Source organism: Sus scrofa, chromosome 12 (genome assembly GCF_054392235.1).
Source record: "Sus scrofa isolate SSC_HxYL_T2T_F1_AM1 chromosome 12, Sscrofa_HxYL_maternal_Yorkshire_Landrace_v2.0, whole genome shotgun sequence".
Taxonomy (NCBI): domain Eukaryota; kingdom Metazoa; phylum Chordata; class Mammalia; order Artiodactyla; family Suidae; genus Sus; species Sus scrofa.
Window position 1 is genome coordinate 22,957,654 of NC_139394.1, and position 23,015 is coordinate 22,980,668.

The window sequence follows — 23,015 nt, forward strand, 5'->3', positions numbered from 1 at the left end:
TGCTAAAGTTAGGCTTGAAAAGAGGAATTAGAAGCCCAGGGGTTTCGTGCTTATTGGGCCACAGAGGCCTAGCACTCTGGAGAAAAAAGGGGAGCTTCCTGAGGGGAGGCCTGCGGGCCTGGAGGACGAGGAATCCAGTTACTCTTGAAGCACCCCTCTTCTCTCCACCCCGCCCCCGCCCCCGCCCCACCTCTTTCCACCTCCCTAGCAGGATCTAGAATGTCTGTGGTCCTTCCTAAGAGGGCTTGGAACTTGGCTGCAGTCAAGGCTGCAAACTAGAGGACTGGACATTACGGTCAAGGACCTGACCCTTGGATGACTACCACATAGTGAACCTCCTCCTCCCTCTCCTTTTCCCTGAAAGAGAAGTCTCAGCACAGGTATTTACAAAGATTTATTACAGCAGGGGAGCGGTTCAGGCCTGGAGTCAGGGAAGAAGGGAAGAGGACAGAGCAGCTGGAGGACAAGGAGAGCCTAGATCCCCCACTGTTTGCCCCTCCTCCCAAGGACTTACACTAGGCGGCATTCCTGGCATCAAAGCACAAACAAAAGGCAACAAAGCAGCCTCTGCCAGTCCATCTTCCAGGCACCCAGGCTGGGGAGCAGGTGATAAGGGGAAGATTTCCAAAATGTGGAGGCTGTGGAAAGGATGCCTGAATCCTGGGCCCTGGTAGACGCCAGTGAGAAGGAATTCCCAGGGGATGGAGAAGGATCTGTGGGCACTTACAAGTTCTCAGTACCCTCTTTCCCCAGATCTTAGGGTCCTGCCCTGTGGGTTTCCTATGCCCAGGGGAGAGGGTCTGGGGAGTAGAATTGTGAAGGATGAACCTTTGTCCCCCATTTACTGAGTTTTCCAATGCAGACTCTCACACCCCAGCTCCCACCCAGTGAATGGGGGAATGACTGGCAGGGGTAGGCATCAGGCAGCAAGTGCCCAGGGACTCTGAGCATCAGCCAAAGGTGGGCAGATAAGCAAACACAGACCAGCCTTAGTCTTCTAGAAGCCGCAGCCCTAGCAATTGAGAAAGGTACAAAATAGGGTAGGGATGGGGTGGGTTTCTGAGGAACAGCAATGCCCTCTCCACTTCCATCTGGGAGATGCAGGGCTTGGTACCTATGTGCCAGGCTCAGGGTGGGCAGGGCGCTGTGGCTCTTCCCCTGGCTCTGCAAGGCAAGCAAAGGAACTTAGGGCTTGGCCACGCCTACCAAGATCACAACACCAACCCTCCCCAAGCCTCACCACTTAATGCGGGGTCTTCCACTTGGTTCTCAGAGCTTCCAACTCTCTGGGGCTCATCCAGAGGGGGTGGGCGCTCCCAGGGACCCTCCAGACCTTGGCCACAAGTTGTCTTTTGTCCAGCTGGGGATGGGGAAAAGGGATAAAAATACAGGCTCTGGGGAGTTTCCATTGTGGTGCCGTGGAAACAAATCTGACTAGCATCCATGAGGATGTGGCTTTGATCCCTGGCCTCGCTCGGTGGATTAAGGATCTGGCGTTGCCATGAGCTGTGGTGTAGGTCATAGACACGGCTCGGATCTGACGTTGCTGTGGCTGTGGTGTAGGACGGCAACTGTAGCTCAGATTTGATCCCTAACCCGGGAAATTCCTGACGTTGCTGTGGCTGTGGCATAGGACGGCAACTGTAGCTCAGATTTGATCCCTAACCCGGGAAATTCCATATGCCACGGGTGCGGCCCTAAAAAAGCAAACAAACACACAAAAATACAGGCTCTGAGTATCTATATGACTGTTCTGGAACATCAGCTGAGTCAGCTGGCTGAGGTTATGCTTTCCGAGGGTGATCATGGCATACTGGAGACAGCACAGGCCTAAGACTGCTCTTCCAATGTCTAACCGTATGACTTAGTTAAGTTTGTTGTTATCTCTCTGAAGGGGATGGTAAGAAAGAAATTGCATAGACTGCCTTAAATAAAACAATAGTTAATACTCTGCAGCTCAGTGCTGGCCCCCAGGAGATGCTCCAGGAGTGGTGGCAATTGATAATTGCTCCTTGGTTGTCTTGTCATCTTTTTTTTTTTTTCCATTTTTTTGGCTGCCCTGGGGCATATGGAGTACCTCAGGGAACCAGGGCCCAGGGATAAGATCCTGGAGGCAGTTGTGACCTGCACCACAGCTGCGGCAATGCCGGATCCTTAACCTACTGTGCCAGGGATGGAACCTGCGTGACAGCGCTCCAGAGATGCTGCCGATCTCATTGTGCCACTGCAGGAACTCCAGTTGTCTTGTCATCTGACCCAGTGCCCTGCTGTTTTTCCTGAGGGAAGAGTCTCCTCTCACCTCCTCTTCAGCTGTTCTGGGGTGGGGGTGGGGGTGGGGGGTCCTGAGAGAGACTCAACTCTTCCAACTGGAGTTTTTCTCCCATGGCTGATGCACCCACTGCCAATGCAAAGAGGAGGCCCATTCCATTTTGTTTGGGTGCAATGGATGGCCTTCAATTAGGGATTGGCTTTTTCTTTTCTTTTCTTTTCTTTTTTAGGGCTTTAGGGCTGCATCCGAGGCATATGGAAATTCCCAGGCTAGGGGTCAAATTGGAGCTACAGCTGCCAGCCTACACCACAGCCACAAGAAGGAAAGATCTGAGCCACCTCTGCCACCTACCTGCGCCGCAGCTCATAGCAACACCGGATCCTTAACCCACTGAGTGAGGCCAAGGATCAAACCTGCATCCTCATGGATCCTAGTTGGGTTTGTTAACCACTGAGCCACCATGGGAACTCCTGGCTATTTTTCATCCCCATAAATAGTGGGGCCCAAACATTTAATGTGCACAGGGAGGGATAGATGTCTGCCAGACAGGGAAGAAAAACAGCCATAGGAGGGGCTGAGATCCTTCTGCCTAGGAATTCTCTAGGCCCTGGGACCCCCCCATGGAGATTTTTGGACTTGGGATCTCTATCTCCTGCGTAGGTCTCAGGCTCCTTCCTCCTCCCTGGCCCCTTTTTGCGGGCAGCTGGGGTTGGAGGTCCAGAGGATGCGCTGGTTCTTGAATCCTAAATTCTCCATCTAGACACTAGAGGGCACCCTCTCACCTCCAGCCTGGGAAATAAAAAGGAGGCAAGAGCCACAGGTTCCTGGAGAGGACTTATCAACCAGCCCTGAGCCTCTCCGCAGAGACCACATGCTAGGTTCAGAAATGCAGGTGTCGGGGGCACGGGACACTCCGAGTCCTCTATCCCTTATCTCCTCGCTCCTTGCTACCACCACAGATGGAAAGACCTTTCTTGGGTCTAGCCACAAACCTCACGTGGCCTTGCCTTCATTCTAAGGAAGAGAGGAATTATTAGGGGAAAATAATTGGGAGAAGGACTGAGTCAAAAATGGGACCAGCCCTGGAGTTCCCACTGTGGCTCAGTGGGCTCCGAACCCGACTAGTCTCCGTGAGGCTGCGAGCTCGGTCCTTGGCCTCGCTCAGGGGTTAAGGATCTGGTGTTGCCAAAAGCTGCGTCATGGGTTGCAGATGTGGCTAGGATCCCATGTTGCTGTGGCTGTGGCGTGTGGCTGTGGCATAGGCCTGTGGCTACAGCTCGGATTCGTCTCCTAGCCTAGAAACCTCCATATGCCGCAGGTGCAGCCCTAAAAATGCCAAAAAAAAAAAAAAAAAGAAAAGAAAAGAAAAAGAAAAGGAATGCAAATAGCCCAGGTGTCAGGTTAAGGCTGAGAGCAAGGCATCCCGTGGGGTGAGAGGATGGGGGGGCTTGTGGTGTGACCACAGTTCACATGTGTGAGAAACTCTGAACTGGGGGGGGGGGCTGATGTCCCATGTCCCAGGACACTCAAGGAGGACCCCATCTAACCCGTGGTGGTAGAACCCAGGCTTTACAACCCATTCAGCTTACCGGCCCCCCTGCTGCCCTTCAGCACTTCAGCCTGGCTGTCCTCCTCCTCCTCCTCTTCTTCGTCATCCTCCTCTTCCTCCTCCTCTTCCTCTCTTGGGTAGCCCAGCTCCCGCAGCTCCCCCAGCTCATCCTCCTCCTCCGAGGCCTGGTTCTCACCCAGGTTGCTGATGGACTGCAGGTGAGACTCAGCAATGCGCTGCACGGCTGGCACAGGGGGACCCGGGAAGGCAAGGGTCAGCCAGACCCAAGAAGCGAAAGGCATGTGGCCCAGCTCCCAGCCTCCTTCCTAAGGACAGAGCTGACCCCCTCAGGGGTCTAGGTGGAAAGCTAAAGGCTGCAGGTCAGCCTGCTGGGGGCCAGACCAGGGCAGAAGCAGCAGGGGGTACATCCTGTTTGGCTCTTAAGTCCAAAGATGCTGGTTCCCCAGAAGCTGGCACCAGGCAGCTCCCCACACCATGGGTGCCAACCTGGACAAGACCAGGCGGGCACAGCAGCAGCTTAACATTCCCTGGCTGGAGAGCCTGTCTATTGGCTACCACCCCAGGGGAAGGCACAGCGCCCGTAGGCCAGGCCCTGGGGGCTTTGTCCGTTTCCATTGATTGCTAAGGGTGTGGCTAGCCTGCTCACGGCTCACTGCCCACCCTGATCCTGCCTGCCACTCCATGGCCGGCTTGGTTCCCGCTCACTGGCACTGTCCCCATCATTGAGGCTACTCCACACTCCTCTGCCCCAGGCTCTAAGAGGTAGGAACAATTCTGAGACTAAGGATGCAACAGTCTGCAGCCAGCAAAGTCCGCGCCTGGGGATGTGGCGTGCTCAGATGCGGCCCCCACAATCTTGACCCACATCCCCAAGCTTCAGCTCCCTCTGCAGTGACCTAGAAATCTGCTAACACCACCCACCCCCCCAACACCACCAAGGCCTGCTGGGATAGGACCTAGGAAGGGAAGAGTGTGGGCAGCTGGGGAGAAGTTTCCAGAAGATGGAAAGGACCAGGGGGCTAGGAGAAAGGGGCCAGGGCTGGGCGACTCTGGCAGAAGGGCAGGGTTTGAGGGGACCCTGGGAGGAGTGGCTGGGGCAGAGGCAGCAGGGGAACCAGGATCTGGTGGGATTTTAGAGCATCTGAGTCGCTAAACTCAAGGCCCACAGACCAGATGCTGACGGGCTAGGGGCTGGGGTTGCTGCAGCTACTTCTTGGTCCGCGGGCAGCCCCGCCCCTCACAGAGTCCAGAGCGGGTAGATCCAGGCTGGAAACCTCCCGTGTAGGGAGCAGGGCACCGCACTCCTGCCAACTCGGGGACAGGCACAGAGGGTGCATTGTGTGTGCCGCTTGCCCCGCCTTGCCCCGAGCTCCGCCCGGTGCCTCCTGCTAGCTCTGGGCAAGCTACCCAGGCAATAAAAGCACAATAAATTGCCCTGCCCTGGCCTTGGGGACGCAGCAAAGCTTCACCTTGAGCCAAGCGTGAGAGGTCGGCCGGGCTTGGAGCGCCCCCCTCAAGCCAAGACTCACCATCTACCCTCCCGCGGGGGCGTGGGTTTCTCCCCTACAAATTCCCAACCCTGCCAGTTGCTTTCCCTCACCCAGTAAGGGACCAAAGCCTATAAAACAGGGCCCTCCACGTTCAGAAGGGTCCTCTGAAGGTTGGGGGTGGGGAGGGAGGAGAGGAGGTGGCAGCCGGAGCAGCCGGGGGTAGAGAGCTGGGTTCTTCAGTTCCTGAGCCACAGCGACAATAGGTGTGTGCAGCCCTGTGTCGCCGCCCGCAGCCACCTGCATGCCTCGCCTTGTGCCTCTCAGGGCTCTCTGGGGTCTCCCCTCACCCTCCCACCTGTCTCCTTCTTTCTGTCTCCATCTCTGGGACCCTGACCTCCCCCCCACCTCTCCCCACTCAGACCCTCCTAAGTTGCAGCCCAAAGGGACAGGGGGGGTGTGGGTGCATCTCTGGCCACGGTAGGGTCCCTGGGAAGCACTCTGGCCCTCCCTCCCCTCTTCACCCCAGCCATCTGCCCCTCGCCCACAAGCAAGAGTCCAAGGGTGGGTCTCCCCCGTCCGCCTGAGGAGAGAGACTGCTTTTGTTCCCTCTCCTGAGAAGAAGCCACCTCCTCCCTGATCCTGCTTCAGGGGTGGGCTTTCCCTGCATCCCTACAGGCAGCAAGTCCTCCCAAATGCCGAAGCCACTGCCTGCTTGCTGTCCCATCCTCTTTCCGCCCTGGGGGAAGAGAACCGGTGCCGGTCCTTTTCTCCTCTCCTCCCAGCCTCGGCTGGCTGGCCCGACAGGTGTACCTGTTGACCTTGGCCGGTTTCTGGGAACTCATTAAACCCACCCCAGGGAGCTCTCAGCACAACCGTCTGGTCTCCCTCCCTCCTTCCCTCCCTCCCTCCGTGGGAGGAGGGGGCTGGCCAGGCAGGAAGAGCCGAGGTGGGGGTGGGAAGGCCTCCTAAGGCTTCGAGAGGAAGAGACACTCCCCACACCCCCGCCTGTCCCGCCTTCTCTTCCAGGTGTATCTCCACCAGCTCCCCCACTGGAAGCCAAGTCTCCAGTGATTCACACCTGCTCTCTTTTGCACACCTTCCTTCCTCTTCCTGGGATGCCCCTTAGCACCTTGCTGGCCCTCTGAATTCCTCCTCATCCTTCAAATCCCAGCTCACACATCCTCTTCTCTGTAACTACCCCTGACCCTTTAGAGGAGAAAGGCCTCAGGAGGGCAGAGGCCAAACTGCCCTCTTATTTTGCCCAGTGCCCACCAGGAAGACCGGGCATACCCTAGGTATTCAATGAGCGTGTGCTATAGGAGTGACTTGGCTTTTAGGAGAGAAAAGAAAAGCATGAACAGAAGCACTGCTGTGTGGACCTGTGCAAATGGCAATGGAAATGGGAGAGGACAGCAAGGGATGCAGCCCAAAGAGGATGCCCTTTGGGGAAGTGGTCCAGGGAGATGGTCCAGCGCATTTGCAAAGGAGGCACAGGGCTGAGTCTCTTTAGGTTGGCACGTACTTGTTACGCGCGGGCAGCTACCTCTTTTTGTTCAACCCCATAACCTGACTTTAACCCACACCCCCCTTTTCAGCCTCTGGGCTCCTTCTGTTTACAAGGCCAAATTAAGAAAACATTGGTTTGTAAGACGGGATTAAGGTGGGTACACAGACAATACCTCCCCATGGACAAAAGCTCAGGATTTCACACACACACCCACGGTCAGCTCAGTTCCAGGGGCCAAGGGGACAGGCAGACTGATGGGTGGAAGGGGAGTACCTTTCAGCGAAGGGGGAGTGTAGGCACAGGGGTTGGGTCTCTTCGACTTGAGGTGGTGCCCCTCTCCTGCAGCTCTCTGCTGGGGAAGTGCCAGGTTAAATGGGCTCACAGAGGCGCTCCCTTCACCACCCCCCATTCCATGCCTCCAGGGCAACCCAGGCAGACCAGTCTAATCTCTGTGCCCGCTGCCCCTCAGCTGAGGCTACACGCAGTGGCTTTGGGCGGAACTCCATAGTCATGGCTCAGGGCAGAACCCCGGGTTCTGGAGGCCCAGGCTGAGCATGAGCAGAGGACAGACAAGGACAGAGGAGGCTCAGGATTGGCTGGTGGCATCCTGGCCCCAGGCACTCTCTCACCCAGGTGCCAGTTGATATGCTAATGTCCTCGTGGGGGGTGCCTTGCCATCAGCTGGGAAGTCACCCCCTCCACCCCATCCCAAAGGGCCCTGGCATCCCTCCTCCCAGCTGCCCCTGGAGACTCACCTGGTGAGGGGAGGCCTCCTCCTCTGTGGGAGACCGCCAATGAGCAGGCCAGGAGGCACGGAGAAGAGGGAGAAAGAGAGGGAAGAGAGAAAGAATCCAAATTACTTTCCCCAATGGTTCAACCTCCATGCCCTTTCCTTCCTGGTGTTGGGAGGCGCCTGGTCAATAAACGAAACTGGTGGAGCTGGGCTCCCAGACCTTACCCATCCCCCTATCTTCTGCTCAGTCTCTTACACATAGGACTTTGGCAGGGGCCCCAAGAAGCCATCAGAGTTAGGGTTGGGCCGGGACTAGGGGACAGAGAAGGGGCCCACCTGGAGAGGAGTGCTCTGAGAGCCGGAACAGCATGGCAGGGGTTGGTCTTCTGCGCCGGATCTAAGGAGATGGAGAAAGAGAAGGGAAGGAGAGGCGGACAGACACCTGCAGCCCACTCCCTAGCCCTCCCCGCCCCCCCCCCCCCCCCGGGGGAAGCAGGGGACAGTGCTTTGGAGTCCCCAGGCAACCTTTGCATCAAAGGCTGTCAGAGCTGAAAGGAACCCCATGGCTCACCCAACCCCCTCCTTTGACCGAGGTGAAAATCCTAGGCTCAGAAACTGTTCAGCAAAGAGCTCAAGGCCACACAGCACACCAAGGCAGAGAAGGAACAAGAACAACCCATCACTGGCTTCCAGCCGATGCCCATCCCACTCCGTGACTACTCCAGGGTCCTTCCCCTCCCAAGGTCCTTCTTCTCCTGTTTTTGAAGACATCAGACCTCAGGAGCCATGACACCCATGTGGCCCTGCCCACCTAAGGTCAAGGCAAGGGCTCCAGAGAAACTGGATCCAGGCACAAAGGGAGGCTGAGCCCAGCACTGCAGGCACCTCCAACCTCCCACAGAGGCTCAGGTGTGGACCTGAGCCCCATGTCCACAGGGGCCCCAAGGGTGGTCTTTGGGGACCTGGGTCTGGGCCCCTCTGGCAGTATTTCTCAGGGTGCAGAACTCTGCCCTGTCCTCATAAAAAACAAAAAGTTTGGTACATGAACCAAGCTGAAGAGTGGGGGGGGGGGACTGAGCTCTCACAGTCACTCCCCCCCCTTCCCCCCAGCTTGGCAATCAGACCAACTGTCAGTTAATTAGGTCCCCTCTGAGCTCCAGGGAAATGCACAAAGAGAACCAGGTGAATTAAGCTGAAACCGCCACCCCTCCACCCCCAGCCAAGCTCCCAGCACTGCCCTCCAGTCGGAAAGTTGCTTTCGGGAGGGACCCAGCCGGGCTCTCCATGGCCCCCTCTACCCTCCCCCAAATGACTTGGCCCCACTCTCACTGCTCTGTTGGGTGGCAGCGGCATCTCAGCAACAGGTGAACGGCTAGATTTGGGTTGGGGGGGGTGGAACCCTCTTCTCTCCCTCCATCACCCCCCACCCCCGCCCTGGAGGCCTCCCATGCCCAGCAAGGCTGTCGGGAGTGGCGAGGAGTTCTGGCCTCCGGGAAGTCTGGTCACCATCCCCCCTCCCCATGTCGTGGCTCTTCTCCTGCCTGCCAGGAGGTCCTAGAGATGACGGCAAGGCTCTGGAGACCCCAGCCCCCAGCCCCGAGCCCAGGCATGCAGGGTGGGACTAGAGAGCCGGCCAGAGAGGGGCGAGGGCAGCCGCGGAGCGGCTCCGTGTAGTGGGTCATTGGACCACGTTTCTCACATCTGACGGCACCAGTGGTCCTCCTAGTGGGAGTCTCGGGAAGGAGGACACTGTGCGGGGTCCGGAGGACAGTCCTCCCTCCCGGGATGAGGACAGGGGCCCCGGGCAAAAGTTTCTGGCGAACTTCACGCAGCACCGCCCGGCGCCCCCGCCACGTCGGACGCGGGCCTGGGACTCCTTCGCCCGGGTCCCCCAGGCCGGTTCTGAGCCCGGGGAGCAGAGAGAGGAGCCCGGGTGTTGGAAGGGAGGGGGGCGCTGCCGGGAGTGGGGAGCTGCCCCCTTACCATCTCCACCTGGCGGGGGTCGAGCTGGCTGGGGGGCGCGGGCACGGAGAACTGGATCTTCTTGCGGTCCTTGGGGTCCATGGCCGGCGGGTGGTCGGCGGGCGGGGCGCGCGCCGCGGGGTCCGGGGCTGCGATCCCGGCTCGGCTCCCCCGCGCTGCTCCGGGCGGCTCGGCGACAGCGGGCTGAGAGCGGCGGGGAGGAGGAGGAGGGCGGTTCACGCACAGATAAAAATACCGCGCCGGCTCGGGGCGGGCGCGGGCGGGGGCGGGGGGCGGGGGGCGGCCGCCCGCTCGCCTGCCCCGCGGGGCTCCGGGCGTCCCGGCTCGGGGCTCCGGGGCTCGCCGGTGCCTCGGTCCCCTGGCGCCGGCACCCCGGGCTCCCCGGCTCGCGGGTCTGGTCTCTGCCTCTGCTCTCCTCCCCTCGATCTCTCTCAGGGTCTCTCTCCGCCCTGCCTCGGTCCCCCTCGCTCCCTCTCCGCGTGTCTCTGACTCTGCCTCTCTCCGCCTCTCCGAGTCTCCCCCTCCGGCCCCAGCCTTGGGGTCCCCAGCCCGTCCCCTCGGCCTGGGACTGGCGCCCGGGTGCTTGGTGGGAGGGCTCAGGAGAAAGTGGCCAATGAGCACGGAGAAGCGTGTTCTCCGCGGGTGAGGGTGGGGATTGTGAGCCAGGACCCGGGGGAGCGGGCTGGGGGCCCCCTGCGGTCTCCCCAGAACTTGAAGCTGCATTATTGATGGAGTCCAGCCGGGAGGATCAGGGGGGGAGGCCGAGGGGAGCGGGGCAGCGGGGACACGGGACTCTGGCTTTAACCCCTTCCTGGCCTGGGTACTTGGAGTTTCACGGCGAGGCCTGCGAGGCCGTGAAGAGAATACCACCAGCGTGTCACGCTGTGAATGGGGGTGTCCTAGAAATCGAGTGAGCGTGAAAGAGCGGGTTGTGCGTGGGAGGACACGTGTCAGTCACCATGGCAGAGAGTTTGTGAGAGTGAGTGCCAGGGGCCCTGTGGTGCCTATACCTAGCGAGTTGGGGGGGGGGGTCGGTGTGGTGTGTGTGTGTCTAAGTGAGTAAGTGTGTCAGAGTGTCAAGGATGCGGGTGTGAGTGGCAGGCTGTGGGAAGACTGTGCGTGTGCGGGGGAGGGGGTGGAGTGGGGGTGGATGTCAGAGTCTGTCAAGGTGATGGGCAGGCTGTGCCAGCTTGCAGGGGGGTGGGGGGTACTGTACCCACAGCTCCAGCCTGTACAGTAGAGGGGGATGCGGTTGTGCTCCGGGGAGCTGTCCTGTCAGGGGTGGCGACTGTGTCCCTGCCTTGAGGTACACCCTGGAGTCACGTGTCTCCTGCCTTTTCTCTCCACATCTAAAGTGGGGGAGACAGAGCCAGCTCAGGAGGGCAGAGTTGGGGGTGGTGGGGGGCAGCCTGTAAGTACACGTGCCATCACACGTGTGAGTGCGATGCAGGAACAGAGCTGAGGGGAGAGGTGTTCATGTGTGTGTGTGTGTGTGTGTGTGTGCACGTGCTCATTTCTGAGGTGTGAGCCTCTGTCTGCAGAGGTGTTTGTGTGCATGTCTCTGAAGGGGGGAAAGGGGAGGAGATGGCCCTGGGTGTCTGAGGGGTGAGGGGCTGAAGGGTGAGTGCTGAGAGGGGGGTGTGTAGACGTGTACGTGTGTGTGTGTGTGTGTGTGTGTCTTCCTGGGGCTCTGTTTGTGTTGGCCCTCTTCCCTCCGGGTCACGCTCCGGCCTGGAACAGTCTGGAGTCCCCCTCCCCCACCCAGCAACTTTTCCACGCCCAGCCCCAGCGTGCTGGGTCCTTGGCAGAGGGAAAAGGAAGCAAGAGGCCAGAGGAGTCTTGTGAAAATGGGGTCAGGGGCACAAGGCAGGGCTCCAGGGTCAGCACCAAGTCTGGGAGGGAGGAGAGGGGGGCAGGAGGGCAGTGCTTTGCCCATGCGCCCTGGAAGCCCTGGTCACCCAGGGACACTCCCCCACCCCCCGGGGGCCTGGCTCCAGTCCTGCTGTGTGTGTTGACTTTTATGCTTGTCTGGAACGAGCCAGATGCCAGGTTGCTGGCCCAGGGGTGTGGGCATCTCTGGCAGCCCCTGGCTCGGCCCAGATGCCTCCTTCAGATGGCTTGTTGTGGGGTGTAACGGGTACCATGCCCAGTTTGGCAGTGCCTTGGGAGGGTTAAATGAGAAGGTCCTGAGACTGAGAAGGGGCACAGGGGAGTTCCCCTTGTGGCTCAGCGGTAACGAACCAGAGTGGTATCCATGAGGACGCGGGTTCAATCCCTGGCCCTGCTCAGTGGGTTAAGGATCCGACGTTGCTGTGAGCTGTGATGTAGGCCACAGACACGGCTCAGACCCCACATTGCTGGCTGTGGCGTAGGCCAGTGGCTACAGCTCTATTTCAAACCCCTAGCCTGGGAACCTCCATATACCTCGGGGACAGCCCTAAAAAGACAAAAGGGCGGGGTACAGGAAAGGCATGGCCTAGGCAGGAACCCAGCGGCCACTGGGCCAGTGTGAGGCTGAGGGGCCAGTGCCTGCTGTTACTGGGGATGGGGGGAGCTGGTTGGGATGAAGGGGACAGAGGACAGCTGGATGGGTAATGAGAGGACAAGGAGGCATGGCTCCCAGTGGAAACTCAGAGCCCATCCAAGCTGAGCAGACCTTAGGGACCACAGCAGCTGAGGCACCTTTGACCAGGAAGGGCTTGTTTATAGAGGTTCTGCCAAAAGGACTGGAGCTCTGGGCAGTCCTGAATCAGAAAAAGTTCGCTGGACTCAGGCTGGGGCAGCTGGGAAGGCAGCTAGACCTGGAAGATGGGGTCTTTGGGGATAGAAGGAGGGTCTTTGGGGATAGAATGGAGGGTCTTTGCCCTCTTCTCCCAGCCTTTGCCCAGGCACCCACAGCTCTGGCTGCTGAACCCTGGGCCAAGAGGGACAGGGGAACCTGGCTGACAGAGGTACAGACACAGGGACAGGACGGAGGAGGAAGGGAAGGAAAGATGGCAGAGACAGAAGATGAGAGAGAGAAAGGAGGGGGAGGTGGGAAAAACTGAAAAGAAAGGGAGAGAAAACACGTATGAGAGATGGAGAGACAAAAGGAGAAAGAGAAAGCCTCACGACAGAGAGAGGCAGGAGACAGAGATGGAGAGAGAGTAAAAATAGCTCAACATTAAGATAATTGCAGCTCACAGCTCTGCCCTCCGTTAGGAATTAAATGAGGTTTTATTACTTTGATTTTTCTCTCCTGGATCCTACGCGACTTCTCAAGAACTTGGGGAAAAGTTTTTCAGGTGGGCGGCCAGGTGGCGGGGGCTGCGTGGGTGACAAAGAGGAAGGGAACAGGGCTTCTGGGAGCTGGAGGAGGTGTGGGCAGGGGCGAGGAATGGGGCAGGGCTGGGGAGGATGGGGGAGCCCAGCAAGGGCTGGGCGAGTCCGCCGGGGTCAAGCTCATCCCAGAGGGGCTGAGAAGCAAGGGTCTGGGGTGACCTCCATTCTCTTTGACTTAGAATTAATCATATGCAAATGAGATGTAAAAATAATATGCCACTCCTCGTTATTATTCTTGAGTTAGAAGCACAGGCGGATGGGTCCAAAGAACAAATTCAAGACCTTGTTTGACTTAACTCCATTTGAACTATAGGTACTTCCACTTGGACTGACAAAAAAAAAAAAGTTTCTCATAAGGTGTCTATTAATGTGCAGTAGGTCTGAGCACACTATTTCAAGCACACAATTTCTCCTCACATTATTGTCTGGTGCCTGCCACAGTGCCTGGCATACAGGGAGGCACTACATTCTCCTTCTCTGGAAGCCTTTGCTCGCTTTCCGGACGGTGGAGAGAGTGGACAATCCCGAATATTCCCTCCCTTCTCCTAAGCAAGATACAGTCTCACGGACGGAACAGAAACTCCGGAGTTGGACAGATCCGGGTGGGAATCCTAGATCTATAACTTACCGTGTGGCCTTAGACAACTTTCTTAGCCTCTCTGGGCCTCGCTTGCCTCCTATTTCAAAGCCCACCTCACGTGGTACTGTGACTGATAAAGTGCACAGCCCAGGGCAGCGCTCCTGGTCAGTGTTCATAAAGGTTCCAGCTTCTCTAGAGAGCTAGGGATGCAGTCCCTGAAATGCCCAGCAGGTGGCGGAGTAGGCCAGAGTTTGGGCCTCGGCGCGGCTGGCACTCTGGGTCTGTAGCTGGCCATCACACCCCTGACCTTGGCACCACGGCCGGGTTGGCAATGTGGCAGCTGGAAGGAGGGCCCCGGAAGCCCCAGGAAGCAACCTTGGAGAAGCCAGGGAGCACCAACTGGACACACTGGGGCATTTTCCCTGCCACTGCTCGGGCTGGGGGTGGGGGGACGGTGGGAGGAGTGGGGTTGGGGATTCCAAGGCCCACTTCTGGAAAAACCCGTGGACACTGCGAGGAGAGGGCAAGGGAACCCTCAGCAGGGAAAATGGTGACACCAGAACAGGTGGGCAGTTAGCTGAGACATTCACACATTCATCATTCATTCATCCATCATCCAACCCTTTGCCCATTCAGTAAATTCACATCGGAGGCTTTTTAAAAAAATCAACTTTATTGAGTTAGAGTTTATATACAACACAATGTACCAATTTTAAATATACCTTTTTATGAGTTTTTGAAAATGTTATGCAACGCGACCACTATCAATACAGATAAAGAACGTTGTCATCACCCCCAAATGTTCTATTTCGCCCCTTCCAAGTCAATCTCCCCTCCCCCCTCACTAGGTGTATCATAACTCCCAGCACCCTATTTTCAGACAGGTCCTGCCTACCATCTGTCTTTGCATCATCACTTGCCTGCCCAGAATACAGTAGGTACCACATTCGATAGAGGGGATGGGTGAAGGAATGAATGAAGAGATAAACAGGTACGTTATAGAAATTGACAATGCGTGACATATATAGAGATTTACTCTGCGCTGGGCACTGGGCTAGGTCTTTAATATGTGTTATCTCATTTAATTCTCATTAGTATCGTTCCATTTTACAGATGGGGCAAATGAAGCTGTTGCCCAGAGCCTGTGTTCAAAGGCAGACCGTCTGACTCAGAACTCTCACAGTTACTCTGCCTTTAACACATTCAGGGTGGGCGAGTAGAAGATCGCTTGCATGCACTGGACTGGGCTTCTCTTCTGCTCAGCAGTGGGCCGTGTTTCTCGCTTGCCCAGCCCAGTTTGGATCGATCTGGGTGGGAAGCAGAAATCAGTGTGTTGGGGCTGCCCTCTGGTGGCAGACGAGACTATAGCAGTATCAGGGCCCTCTGGCGCCCCCAGGTGGATATCGTTGAGAGGAGTGAGCAAGCCGGCAGCCCACAGCGGGGGCAGCCTCAGCCCCGGGCACCTGGAGACCCCCTGCTCTGGCCACTGCCTGGTGCCCCCCGAGGTGCCAGCTGAGGCTGCCCCCGAAGAACGCCAGCTGCCGGAGCCTGCCGCCTCCCACCCCCTCCACCAGCCTCACACACACTCCAATCCCGGTCCAGTCGGCTGCTTCCATTCCCTGAAGAAGAGGCCCTAAAGTTAAAACAGCTGTTAATTTATAAACCAATTTTTCCGTGACTGCTTAATAAATCGCCAGCAGCTGCTCTGCCCCCCCTCCTGCCCAGGCACCCGGCCCCGAGGGCTGCATGGAGAAGCTCAGAGCCGCCAGCCTGCCCCTCCTGCCTCCTTCCCCTAACTCCCCAACTTGCCCCCATTCTCTCAGGAACTGGGCGTATCTGTGTGGGAAAACCCTGATGAAACCCAGCTTCTCTGAGCCTCAGTGGAGTGAAGAAGGGAGGGTGATTTCTCTCTCTTAGTGGGTTGCAGCCCAAATGCCATCCCTCCCAACGCCCCACAACCCTCAACCCAGGACTCCCAGCCCCAAAGGTGGGTGTCAAAGGCTTTCTTAGTTTCTGGGGAGATGAGGTGTTCAGATTCCCTAGAGAAGTTCCCCTGAGCAACTGGGAGGTAAGGGGACCCTGGGCTCATCCCTGAGAGCGCTGGAATCTCAATTCCCGTAGCAGGGTGGTCGCCCTGACAGATGCTAACAGACTGGCTGACCCTGCTGTTCTCTCAAGAGGGGGCTGGGAGGGGGCAAGGAATGCTGGGATAGCATCCGGCTCTGGGGAGATGCCCACACACACGCATCCCCAGGATAATGAGAGGAGGGATCTGGTCCTCCAGAACATTCACTTCCACAAGCATATAAAAGGCACCATGGAAATCCACCCTGGGGGAGTTCCTGTCGTGGCTCAGCAGAAGCAAACCCGACTGATATCTATGAGGACATGGGTTCGATCCCTGGCTTCGATCAGTGGGTAAAGGATCCAGCATTGCCACGAGCTCTGGTGTAGGTCGAAGATGTGGCTCGGATCCCACATGGCTGTGGTGTAGGCTGGCAGCTGTAGCTCTGATTCGACCTCTAGCCTGGGAAGCTCCATATGCAGCAGGTGCAGCCTAAAAAACAACAACAAAAAAGAAAATCCACCTGGGGTGGGGTTTTGTAAATGGCAGACCTGAGACATGTTCTTTGTATCTGCAAGTGCCAAAGACACTGGGGAGCAGGGGGGGGATGCTTGCTGCTTTTGTGTTCCCTGACTCTGCTGGGCAAGTGGGTCAAGCCAGCCATGCCCCTGTAGACCCAAGGAGCTCAGTAGGAAAGGAGGAACAGCATGGTAAGGCATACCAGGTCAGGAGTTCAAATCCTGGTCTCCCACCTACGAGCTGTGTGACCTTGAGCAAGTAACTTAACTTTTCTTTTCTTCCTCTGTGTCTCCATTTATAAAATAGGGGTCATAGCTATCAGAACTGTTGTGAAAATTAAGCTGAGACACATGAAGTGCCTGGCACACAGTAGGTGCTTACAGTAAAGTGGCAGGATTATCTTCTCATCCATCCCCCTGCTAGAAAGAGCAGAGACCGGATCTCCTGGTGCCCTACAAGTAGCAAATCCTGGCACAGGTAGCAAATCTTGGGGTGGAGGGTGCTCAGGAGATTTCCAGGGAATGGGGCAGGTAGGTGTTGTGGGGACAAAATTCAGAAAAACACCGACCAGGATTTCTGAGTTATATGGTTCTGCCTAGGCTTCCTTATTCTGGATCCTTCTGTTCCCTCCCATTCCTCTCCCCTCCACCTCCTCCTGACTCAGGGAGCCATGGCCTTTCCCCAGCCTGCTTCCACCCCACTCCAGCTCCTGGAGCCCCCACCTCTCAAGAAGCAAGTTCTCCCCAGAGTCTGTCTAACTGAATTCCCATTTCTTCTCTTGTTCCAGCCAGTAGTAGCTGCCAAAACCCTTGCCTGCCACAACTCCTGTGCTGTCACCCAGGTCCGGTGTGAGCCCAGCTTTGCTACATCCTTCCTGGGCGCCCAGGGCGACTTAATCACCCTCTCTGAGCCTTGGGTTCCTCAGCTCTAGAATGGCGAGAATCCCAGAATCTACTTCCTGGCTTGTCATGAGGGTTGCATGAGACACTGCCCATGAAGTTCTTATCCTTAGCACAGGGCCTGGCTCTCAGCAGGTGCTGAGAATACGGTGGTGGGGAGCTAGGTGGCAGAGCATGGTGGAAAGAACCCAGATGCCAGAACTGGACTGTCTTGGTCCAGATCCCACTCTACTCCTCGAAGCTGAGGGACCTTGGTCGCCTCACCTTCTCACGCCCGCCGTGCTTCTCCACCCATAAAAGGGCCTGTGATAGAATGATATCCCTGGGTGGTTCTGAGACATCTGGAGCTCGCAGATCAGGTCTTCAGCTAAATAAACATTCCCCCGAATTAAAAGTATTGTGAGGTGCTGTGATTGTTATTGGCCCTCTAGAGCACTCACCCCCTTCAGGCCTGCCCCCCCCCCAGGGGCTTGTTGATGACACAACCAGACAGGAGACTCTGGTATTGGGGATCCTGGCTTGGGACCGGTCTGCTCCCCTTCCTTAGTGTTCCCACCTCTGACACCCTGCTGGACCCCAGCTAGGGCTCAGTCCGGAGGCACACACCTCCACCTCCCTGAGTCAATGGTCTTGCAAAGCCACCAGCCCCCTCCCTGTGCCCAGGTCCTGACTACCTCTTAGCAGAAAATCAGGGTCCCAGGGGCCCACTCAAGCCTATGACTGTTCTGCCAGGGTGCCAGCTGGTGCCCACGGGGGCGGGGCAGCAGTCTGATCATGTGGAAAGGGAAAGCTGGAGGTACCCCCAGCCTTGGTGGCCCCTGCCAGAGGCAAGACAAGATTGGGGTACCAGGACCTCCTAGCGGCTTCCTTCCCCTGGTGACAGGCTGGGGTAAGCGCTAAGCTGGGCCTGTCCGGTGCCTCAGTTTACTCAGCCATCCTGGAGATAGTCTTCGTATCTGTCTCTCTGGGGCCCGGGAGGCCTTGGCATTGGCCTCTCACAGCTCCTTGCCCTCTTTCCCTTCTTAAAGAAGCCGAGCTCAGCCTCCTCCTCCTCTTCCTCTGGCCCGGATTCTCTCCTTAGAAGCCACCCAGGAGGACACTTAGCCCAGGAGGGGAGTGGCAAAGTCACCCCCTTGCTGGAGACCATCTCTGCAGGCCGTGGGGCTGCACCTCCAAGGCCGCCCAGCGCCGGGGTCGCCCTGCGCTCTGCGCTCCTGCCCCTTCCGGCTGCCACTGGCCCTTTAAGAGCCTCTCCGCGCGCTGCCGTCCCGGATCAGCCAGAGAGACCATTAAAATTTTATGCAGAATGAAAATGGGCCAGGTCTCCAGCTTCCTCGCTCCCATCCAATGATTTATTACTCGCAAATACCACAGAACTAATTAGTATAGTAATTAATTAATACGCATTTGCATATTTGCATGTGCAATTAGTGCAGTGGAGTGATTACTGGGAGAATGAGGGGCCCCGGATTGTCAGATGTGAGGGGGAAGTGGCCTGGAAAAGAGTTAGTGGGAATGAACTTTGTAGGGAGCGCGAAGGCGGGGAGGGAGGGGGAGGCGAGCCGGGCGAAGCAGGGGGCGCCAGGGCGCAGGGCCACCTCGCTGGGTGCGGAACGGCCGCGCGGGGCAGCGCGGGGCCGGGGCCCGCCCGTGGCCTCCGGACGCCGGTCGGGGGTCGCGACCCGGGCGCCCCCGCCCCGCCCGCGGCCCCGCCCCGCCCCCGTCGCGTGGCACAGCTCCAAGCGCGCGCCTGATTGTTATGCATTGTGTTTCTTGTTGCGAGCGGAGCCGGGCGGAATGGGGCTGGCACAAGCTGTTTCCTCGCCACGCGGCGGTGGCACCTTAAAGGGGCAGCGTCCTCTTCCCGCCGCAGCCGCCGCCGCCGCTGCCCGCCCCCGCCGACCCCACCTCCCAGCCGCGGGTTGGACCCCCTTTCGGGAGGCGACCGGCGGCGCGAGCCGGGCTCGGGGCCAGAGGGCGCCCGCCGAGACAGCCCAGGAGGTGGCGCAGTCCCAGGGGGCGCGGGGCACGTGCCGAGGGAGCCTGGCAGGCAGGAGGGCAGGCTTCGAGCCCGGATCGGGCGGCTGGGGCTCTCCAGGCCCTCTGCCAGGCACGGGGCAGGGGTGGTGCGGAGAGAGCCGGGAGAAAGCGAGGGGGAGAGGGAGGAGGAGATGGAGAGACTGGCAAGGGCTCACAGGGTGCCAGGCGCTTACTCATAGAACATCGCTTCACTTCGAATTCTCACAAAGATTCCGTGAGGTAGAGGCATTCCCATTTTACAGATGGAAAAACACAATGGGGTGGCAGGTGGCTAGTGATCGGGTGGTAAAGCTGGGGTTCCAACTGGTCTGTCCCTCCCAAGTGCTCAACGTGGAGCCGGTGGCCAGAGGAACAGGAGACATTTCCGGGTGAGGGGGGTCGGCAGGCAGTGAAGGAAGCACTTCACTGGGTCTGCAAGGAGCCAAGGGAAGAGGGATACAAGGTGGAGAAACCCCATGTTTCGTGTGACTGTCCCTCTCCCTGTAGAAAGGGGGTCCCCACCTACCCATGAGTAGAACTGCAGTCGGGTGCCCTCCTTCCCCTCTTTATTGTAGGGTCTCCTGGTCCCCACTGTGTAGAGATCATCTGGGTTTCAGAGCAAGGAACACCCTTTGTAAAAGTGAGTCCGTCAGAGCTGGGTTCAAATCCAGACTCTGTCATGTAATAGCTGTGTGACCTTGGCACAGTACCCTTACCTCTCTGTGCTTCAGCATCAGCATCCTGGTGTTTAAGTGGCGATCCTGAGGTCATGGTGAGGATGAAAGAAGACTGTGTGTGTGAAGCCAGGGCCTGACACAGATAACACTACGGCTGTCATTGTCATTGTCATTATTATGGATTACATTTTCCATCATTACAGAGAGTCCCAAGCCCCCAGGGTCAGGAAGACCCCAAAATGGTAATCTGGGTCCTAGTTTCTAGTCCCAGCTCTGTCACCACTTATTGTGTGACAAGGGGCAGTTCGCTTCCCCTCTGTGTGCCGTGGTTTCCTTAGCTGCGAGGTGGGGCACTGGGCCAGGAGGCTCCTACCCCTAGACCCCCTGCCCCAGCCCACCCCCGACCCCCCCAGGGTACTGAACTAGGGAAGTAATGGCTCAGTCCCATTACACTGTCTTGGGCTCCAGTCTCCCAAGGGGCTAAGCCAAGAGGTCTCTGGTTAAACTGTGACCTCCTGCCTTTGCTGTGCCCTCTGTGGACATCCCCCCGCATGGCCCTTTGAGGCGGTCCTCCTTTGAGCACAGACTCTACCAGAGCTGTGGGTCTTTTGTGCCCACTGCCAGCCTTAAGTGCCCCCATGCACCGATGCTGGGCTTGAGAGAGGCAGCAGAGCACTGTCCAGCATCAGGCCTCCAGAAGGCCCCAGGCTGGACCTCTGGCTCTGACTTCCAGTGGAGGAAATCAGGAAGTGCCCAAGACATAGGCAAGTTTGAGGCAGAGCTCATGTGGAGGAAAGGGAGCCTGCGGTGTTCCCATTGTGGCTCAGCGGGTTAGGAAACTGACTAGCATCCCAGAGGATGCAGGTTCGATCCCTGGCCTCACTCAGTGGGTTAAGGATCCAGCATTGGAGAGTTCCCTTCGTGGCTCAGCAGTTAATGAACCCAACTAAGATCCATGAGGCTGCGGGTTTGATCCCTGGCCTTGCTCCATGGGCCAGGGACCCGGTGGTGCTGTGAGCTGTGGTGTAGGTTGCAGATGTGGCTCAGATCCCCCCATTGCTGTGGCTGTGGTGTAGGATGGAAGCTGCTGCTCCAATTCGACCCCTGGCCTGGGAACCTCCATCTGCCGTGGGTGTGGCCCTAAAAAACAAAAAAGAAAAGAAAAGAAAAGAAAGGGAGCCTGGGATTTCCCATCGTGGTTCAGTGGTTAACAATGAGACACGACTAGGAACCATAAGGTTGCGGGTTCGGTCCTTGGCCTTGCTCAGTGGGTTAAGGATCCAGTGTTGCTGTGAGCGTGAGCTGTGGTGTAGGTCACAGACACAGCTCAGATCCCACATTACTGTGGCTGTGGTGTAGGCCCCTAGCCTAGGAACCTCCATATGCTGCAGGTGTGGCCCTAAAAAGACAAAAGACCAAAAAAAAAAAAAAAAAAGAAAGAGAGCCTGGGACGCAGACTGGTACTGGGCTCTTCCCATGACCCTGCACCGGCCATAAGGTGGCCACCATTCACCATCAGTCAGGATTTAACCACCCCAAGTGTGCGTCTCCCATCAGTGCTGTGACAGATGAGCTGGGGGCAGGCGGCACCATTCCCATTTTACAGATGAGGAAGCAGAGGGTTATGTGATTTGACCAGGGTTGAGCCCCTGCTAAGAGTCTGGCACTCTTGTGACCGCCTCAAGCTCCCTCTTCATCTGACTGCCTTCCTGGGAGGACACACGGAGGGCCAGGGCCAAGACATCCCAGCTGCTCACGTGGAAAATTGACAGGAAAGGCAAAGCAAAGATGTGGTGATGAACAGAGCTTTAGGAACAAAGACTTTTTTAAAAAATAGGAGTTCCCGTCATGGCTCAGCGGTCATGAACCCAACTAGCATCCATGAGGATGCAGGTTTGATCCCTGGCCCTGCTTAGTGGGTTAAGGATCTGGTGCTGCCGTGAGCTGCAGTGTAGGTTGCTGATGCAGCTCAGATCCCACGCTGCTGTGTCCATGGTGCAGGCCAGCAGCTGCAGCTCAGATTTGACCCCTAGTCTGGGAACTTCCATATGCTGCAGGTATTGGCTTGAAAAGCAAAAATAAATAAACAAATAAATAAAAAATAATGGGTTAATCAGGGGCCTGAGGCCAAAGCAGCCATACCTGGACAGGACTGTGGCAGAGGCAGCCCTTCCACACCTGTTTGTTCCTTTGAAGCTTAGCAGACAGGCATCTTATTGTAATTAGCACACCCATTTTACAGAGGGGAAGGCTGACGTTCCATGTCAACGCTAGGATTGGTGGGAGGCTGAGGGGAAAGGAGGGAGGATTTTGAGAAGGAGCTTCCCATGGGCCAGTGTCCTGCCCTGGCTACAGGCTTCAGTTTCTGGGCAGTGGCAGGACAGGCCTTTGTTGCCACAACCACTTATGGAGAATATTATGGGTGCCAGACCCGGGGTTCAGTTCCTGCCTTCCAGGTGTTGGGGGGACCCACGAGGCAAAGGTCGTGGCCTGTGCCACCTCAGCAGAGGTGGGTAGGGGGCTTAGGGGAGACTGAGGAGGGGCACCCAATCCAGGGAGACTTCCTGGAGGAGGTGATGCTTAGGCTTGAAAAGTGAGGAAGAGTTCTGGTTGTGGCTCAGCAAAAATAAACTAGTATCCATGAGGCCCCGCTCAGTGGGTTAAGGATCCGGCATGGCCGTGGCTGTGGTGTGGGCTGGCAGTTGTAGCTCCGATTCTACCCCTAGCCTGGGAACTTCCATATGCTACACCTGCGGCCCTAAAAAGCAAATAAATTAATAAATAGTGAGGAAAGCGGAGCGGGTGCTCCAGGCAGAGGGAATGACCCGAGTAAAGATTCGTAGGCATGTGGCTTGTGAAAGCTGAAGCCGTTTAGAGCGGCCGAGGGGCAGAGTTCACGGCAGGGACAAGTGTCGAGACGGTTGGCAGTAGCCAGATCAGGGTGTCCCCTAAGGAGCATGGCCTGAATGCTAGCAGGGGATGGGGAGCCACAGACTGCCTTTGAGATGGGTCAGGCACGGTGAACAGCCTCAGTCCTAGGCGGGAAGCCAGAGGAGCAAGGGCCCGAGGGAAGCCAGAACTTCCCAAGGGAGGAGAGCCTGGGCCAGGTCCACAGGACAAAAAGCGCTGAGATTTTCAAGGGTGGCTTCTTCAGGGAGCAGCATCAGCAAAGAAGAAGTAGCAGTGGGAGTGGGACTCAGCTGTGTCCATGGACCTCCCCTCCCCTCCCCTCCCCTCGGAGAGATGCCCTCACCCCACGCAGGGAAGGGGTGGGGTCGGGAGAGGAAGGAGGGGGCTCTGAGCCTGCTGAGAGGCGTGAGGCCCGGAGAAGGGGGTCTAGAGCTGGACAGGAACCACCCTGCAGGGAGAGGCAGTGTGGGGTC

The 23,015-nt window shown here is 57.6% G+C and overlaps 1 protein-coding gene across 4 annotated transcripts; it reads right to left on the minus strand.

Moving 5' to 3' along the window:
- Positions 1-379: 379 nt before the first annotated feature.
- PPP1R1B (protein phosphatase 1 regulatory inhibitor subunit 1B) lies at positions 380-10,290 on the minus strand. Of its 4 annotated transcripts, none has more exons than XM_021067044.2 (7): positions 9,553-10,290; positions 7,906-7,966; positions 7,592-7,614; positions 7,110-7,188; positions 3,859-4,062; positions 1,241-1,360; positions 380-1,164 (listed from the first exon to the last, which is right to left on the minus strand). In XM_021067044.2, the coding sequence occupies exons 1-7, from the start codon at positions 10,273-10,275 to the stop codon at positions 1,115-1,117; spliced, it is 1,260 nt and encodes a 419-aa protein (XP_020922703.2). In that variant the 5' UTR covers positions 10,276-10,290; the 3' UTR covers positions 380-1,114. The 4 variants fall into 4 exon arrangements, with proteins under 4 accessions (XP_020922703.2, NP_001431873.1, NP_001431875.1 ...); NM_001444944.1 differs by having other exon boundaries at positions 7,110-7,185; positions 9,553-9,753; NM_001444946.1 differs by lacking the exon at positions 1,241-1,360 and having other exon boundaries at positions 7,110-7,185; positions 9,553-9,753.
- Between the last annotated feature and the right edge of the window lie 12,725 nt (positions 10,291-23,015).

What these genes read in the sequence shown, in the direction of transcription:
- PPP1R1B (XM_021067044.2), bottom strand. Translation starts at nt 10,275, where the DNA reads ATGCAGCTTCAAGTTCTGGGGAGACCGCAGGGGGCCCCCAGCCCGCTC. An exon ending in ACCCCCGCCAGGTGGAGATG is followed by an intron (nt 7,967 to 9,552) that starts GTAAGGGGGCAG and finishes CCATCTCCTTAG; the next exon opens with ATCCGGCGCAGAAGACCAAC. An exon ending in CACTCCCCCTTCGCTGAAAG is followed by an intron (nt 4,063 to 7,109) that starts GTACTCCCCTTC and finishes CCCCTGTGCCAG; the next exon opens with CCGTGCAGCGCATTGCTGAG.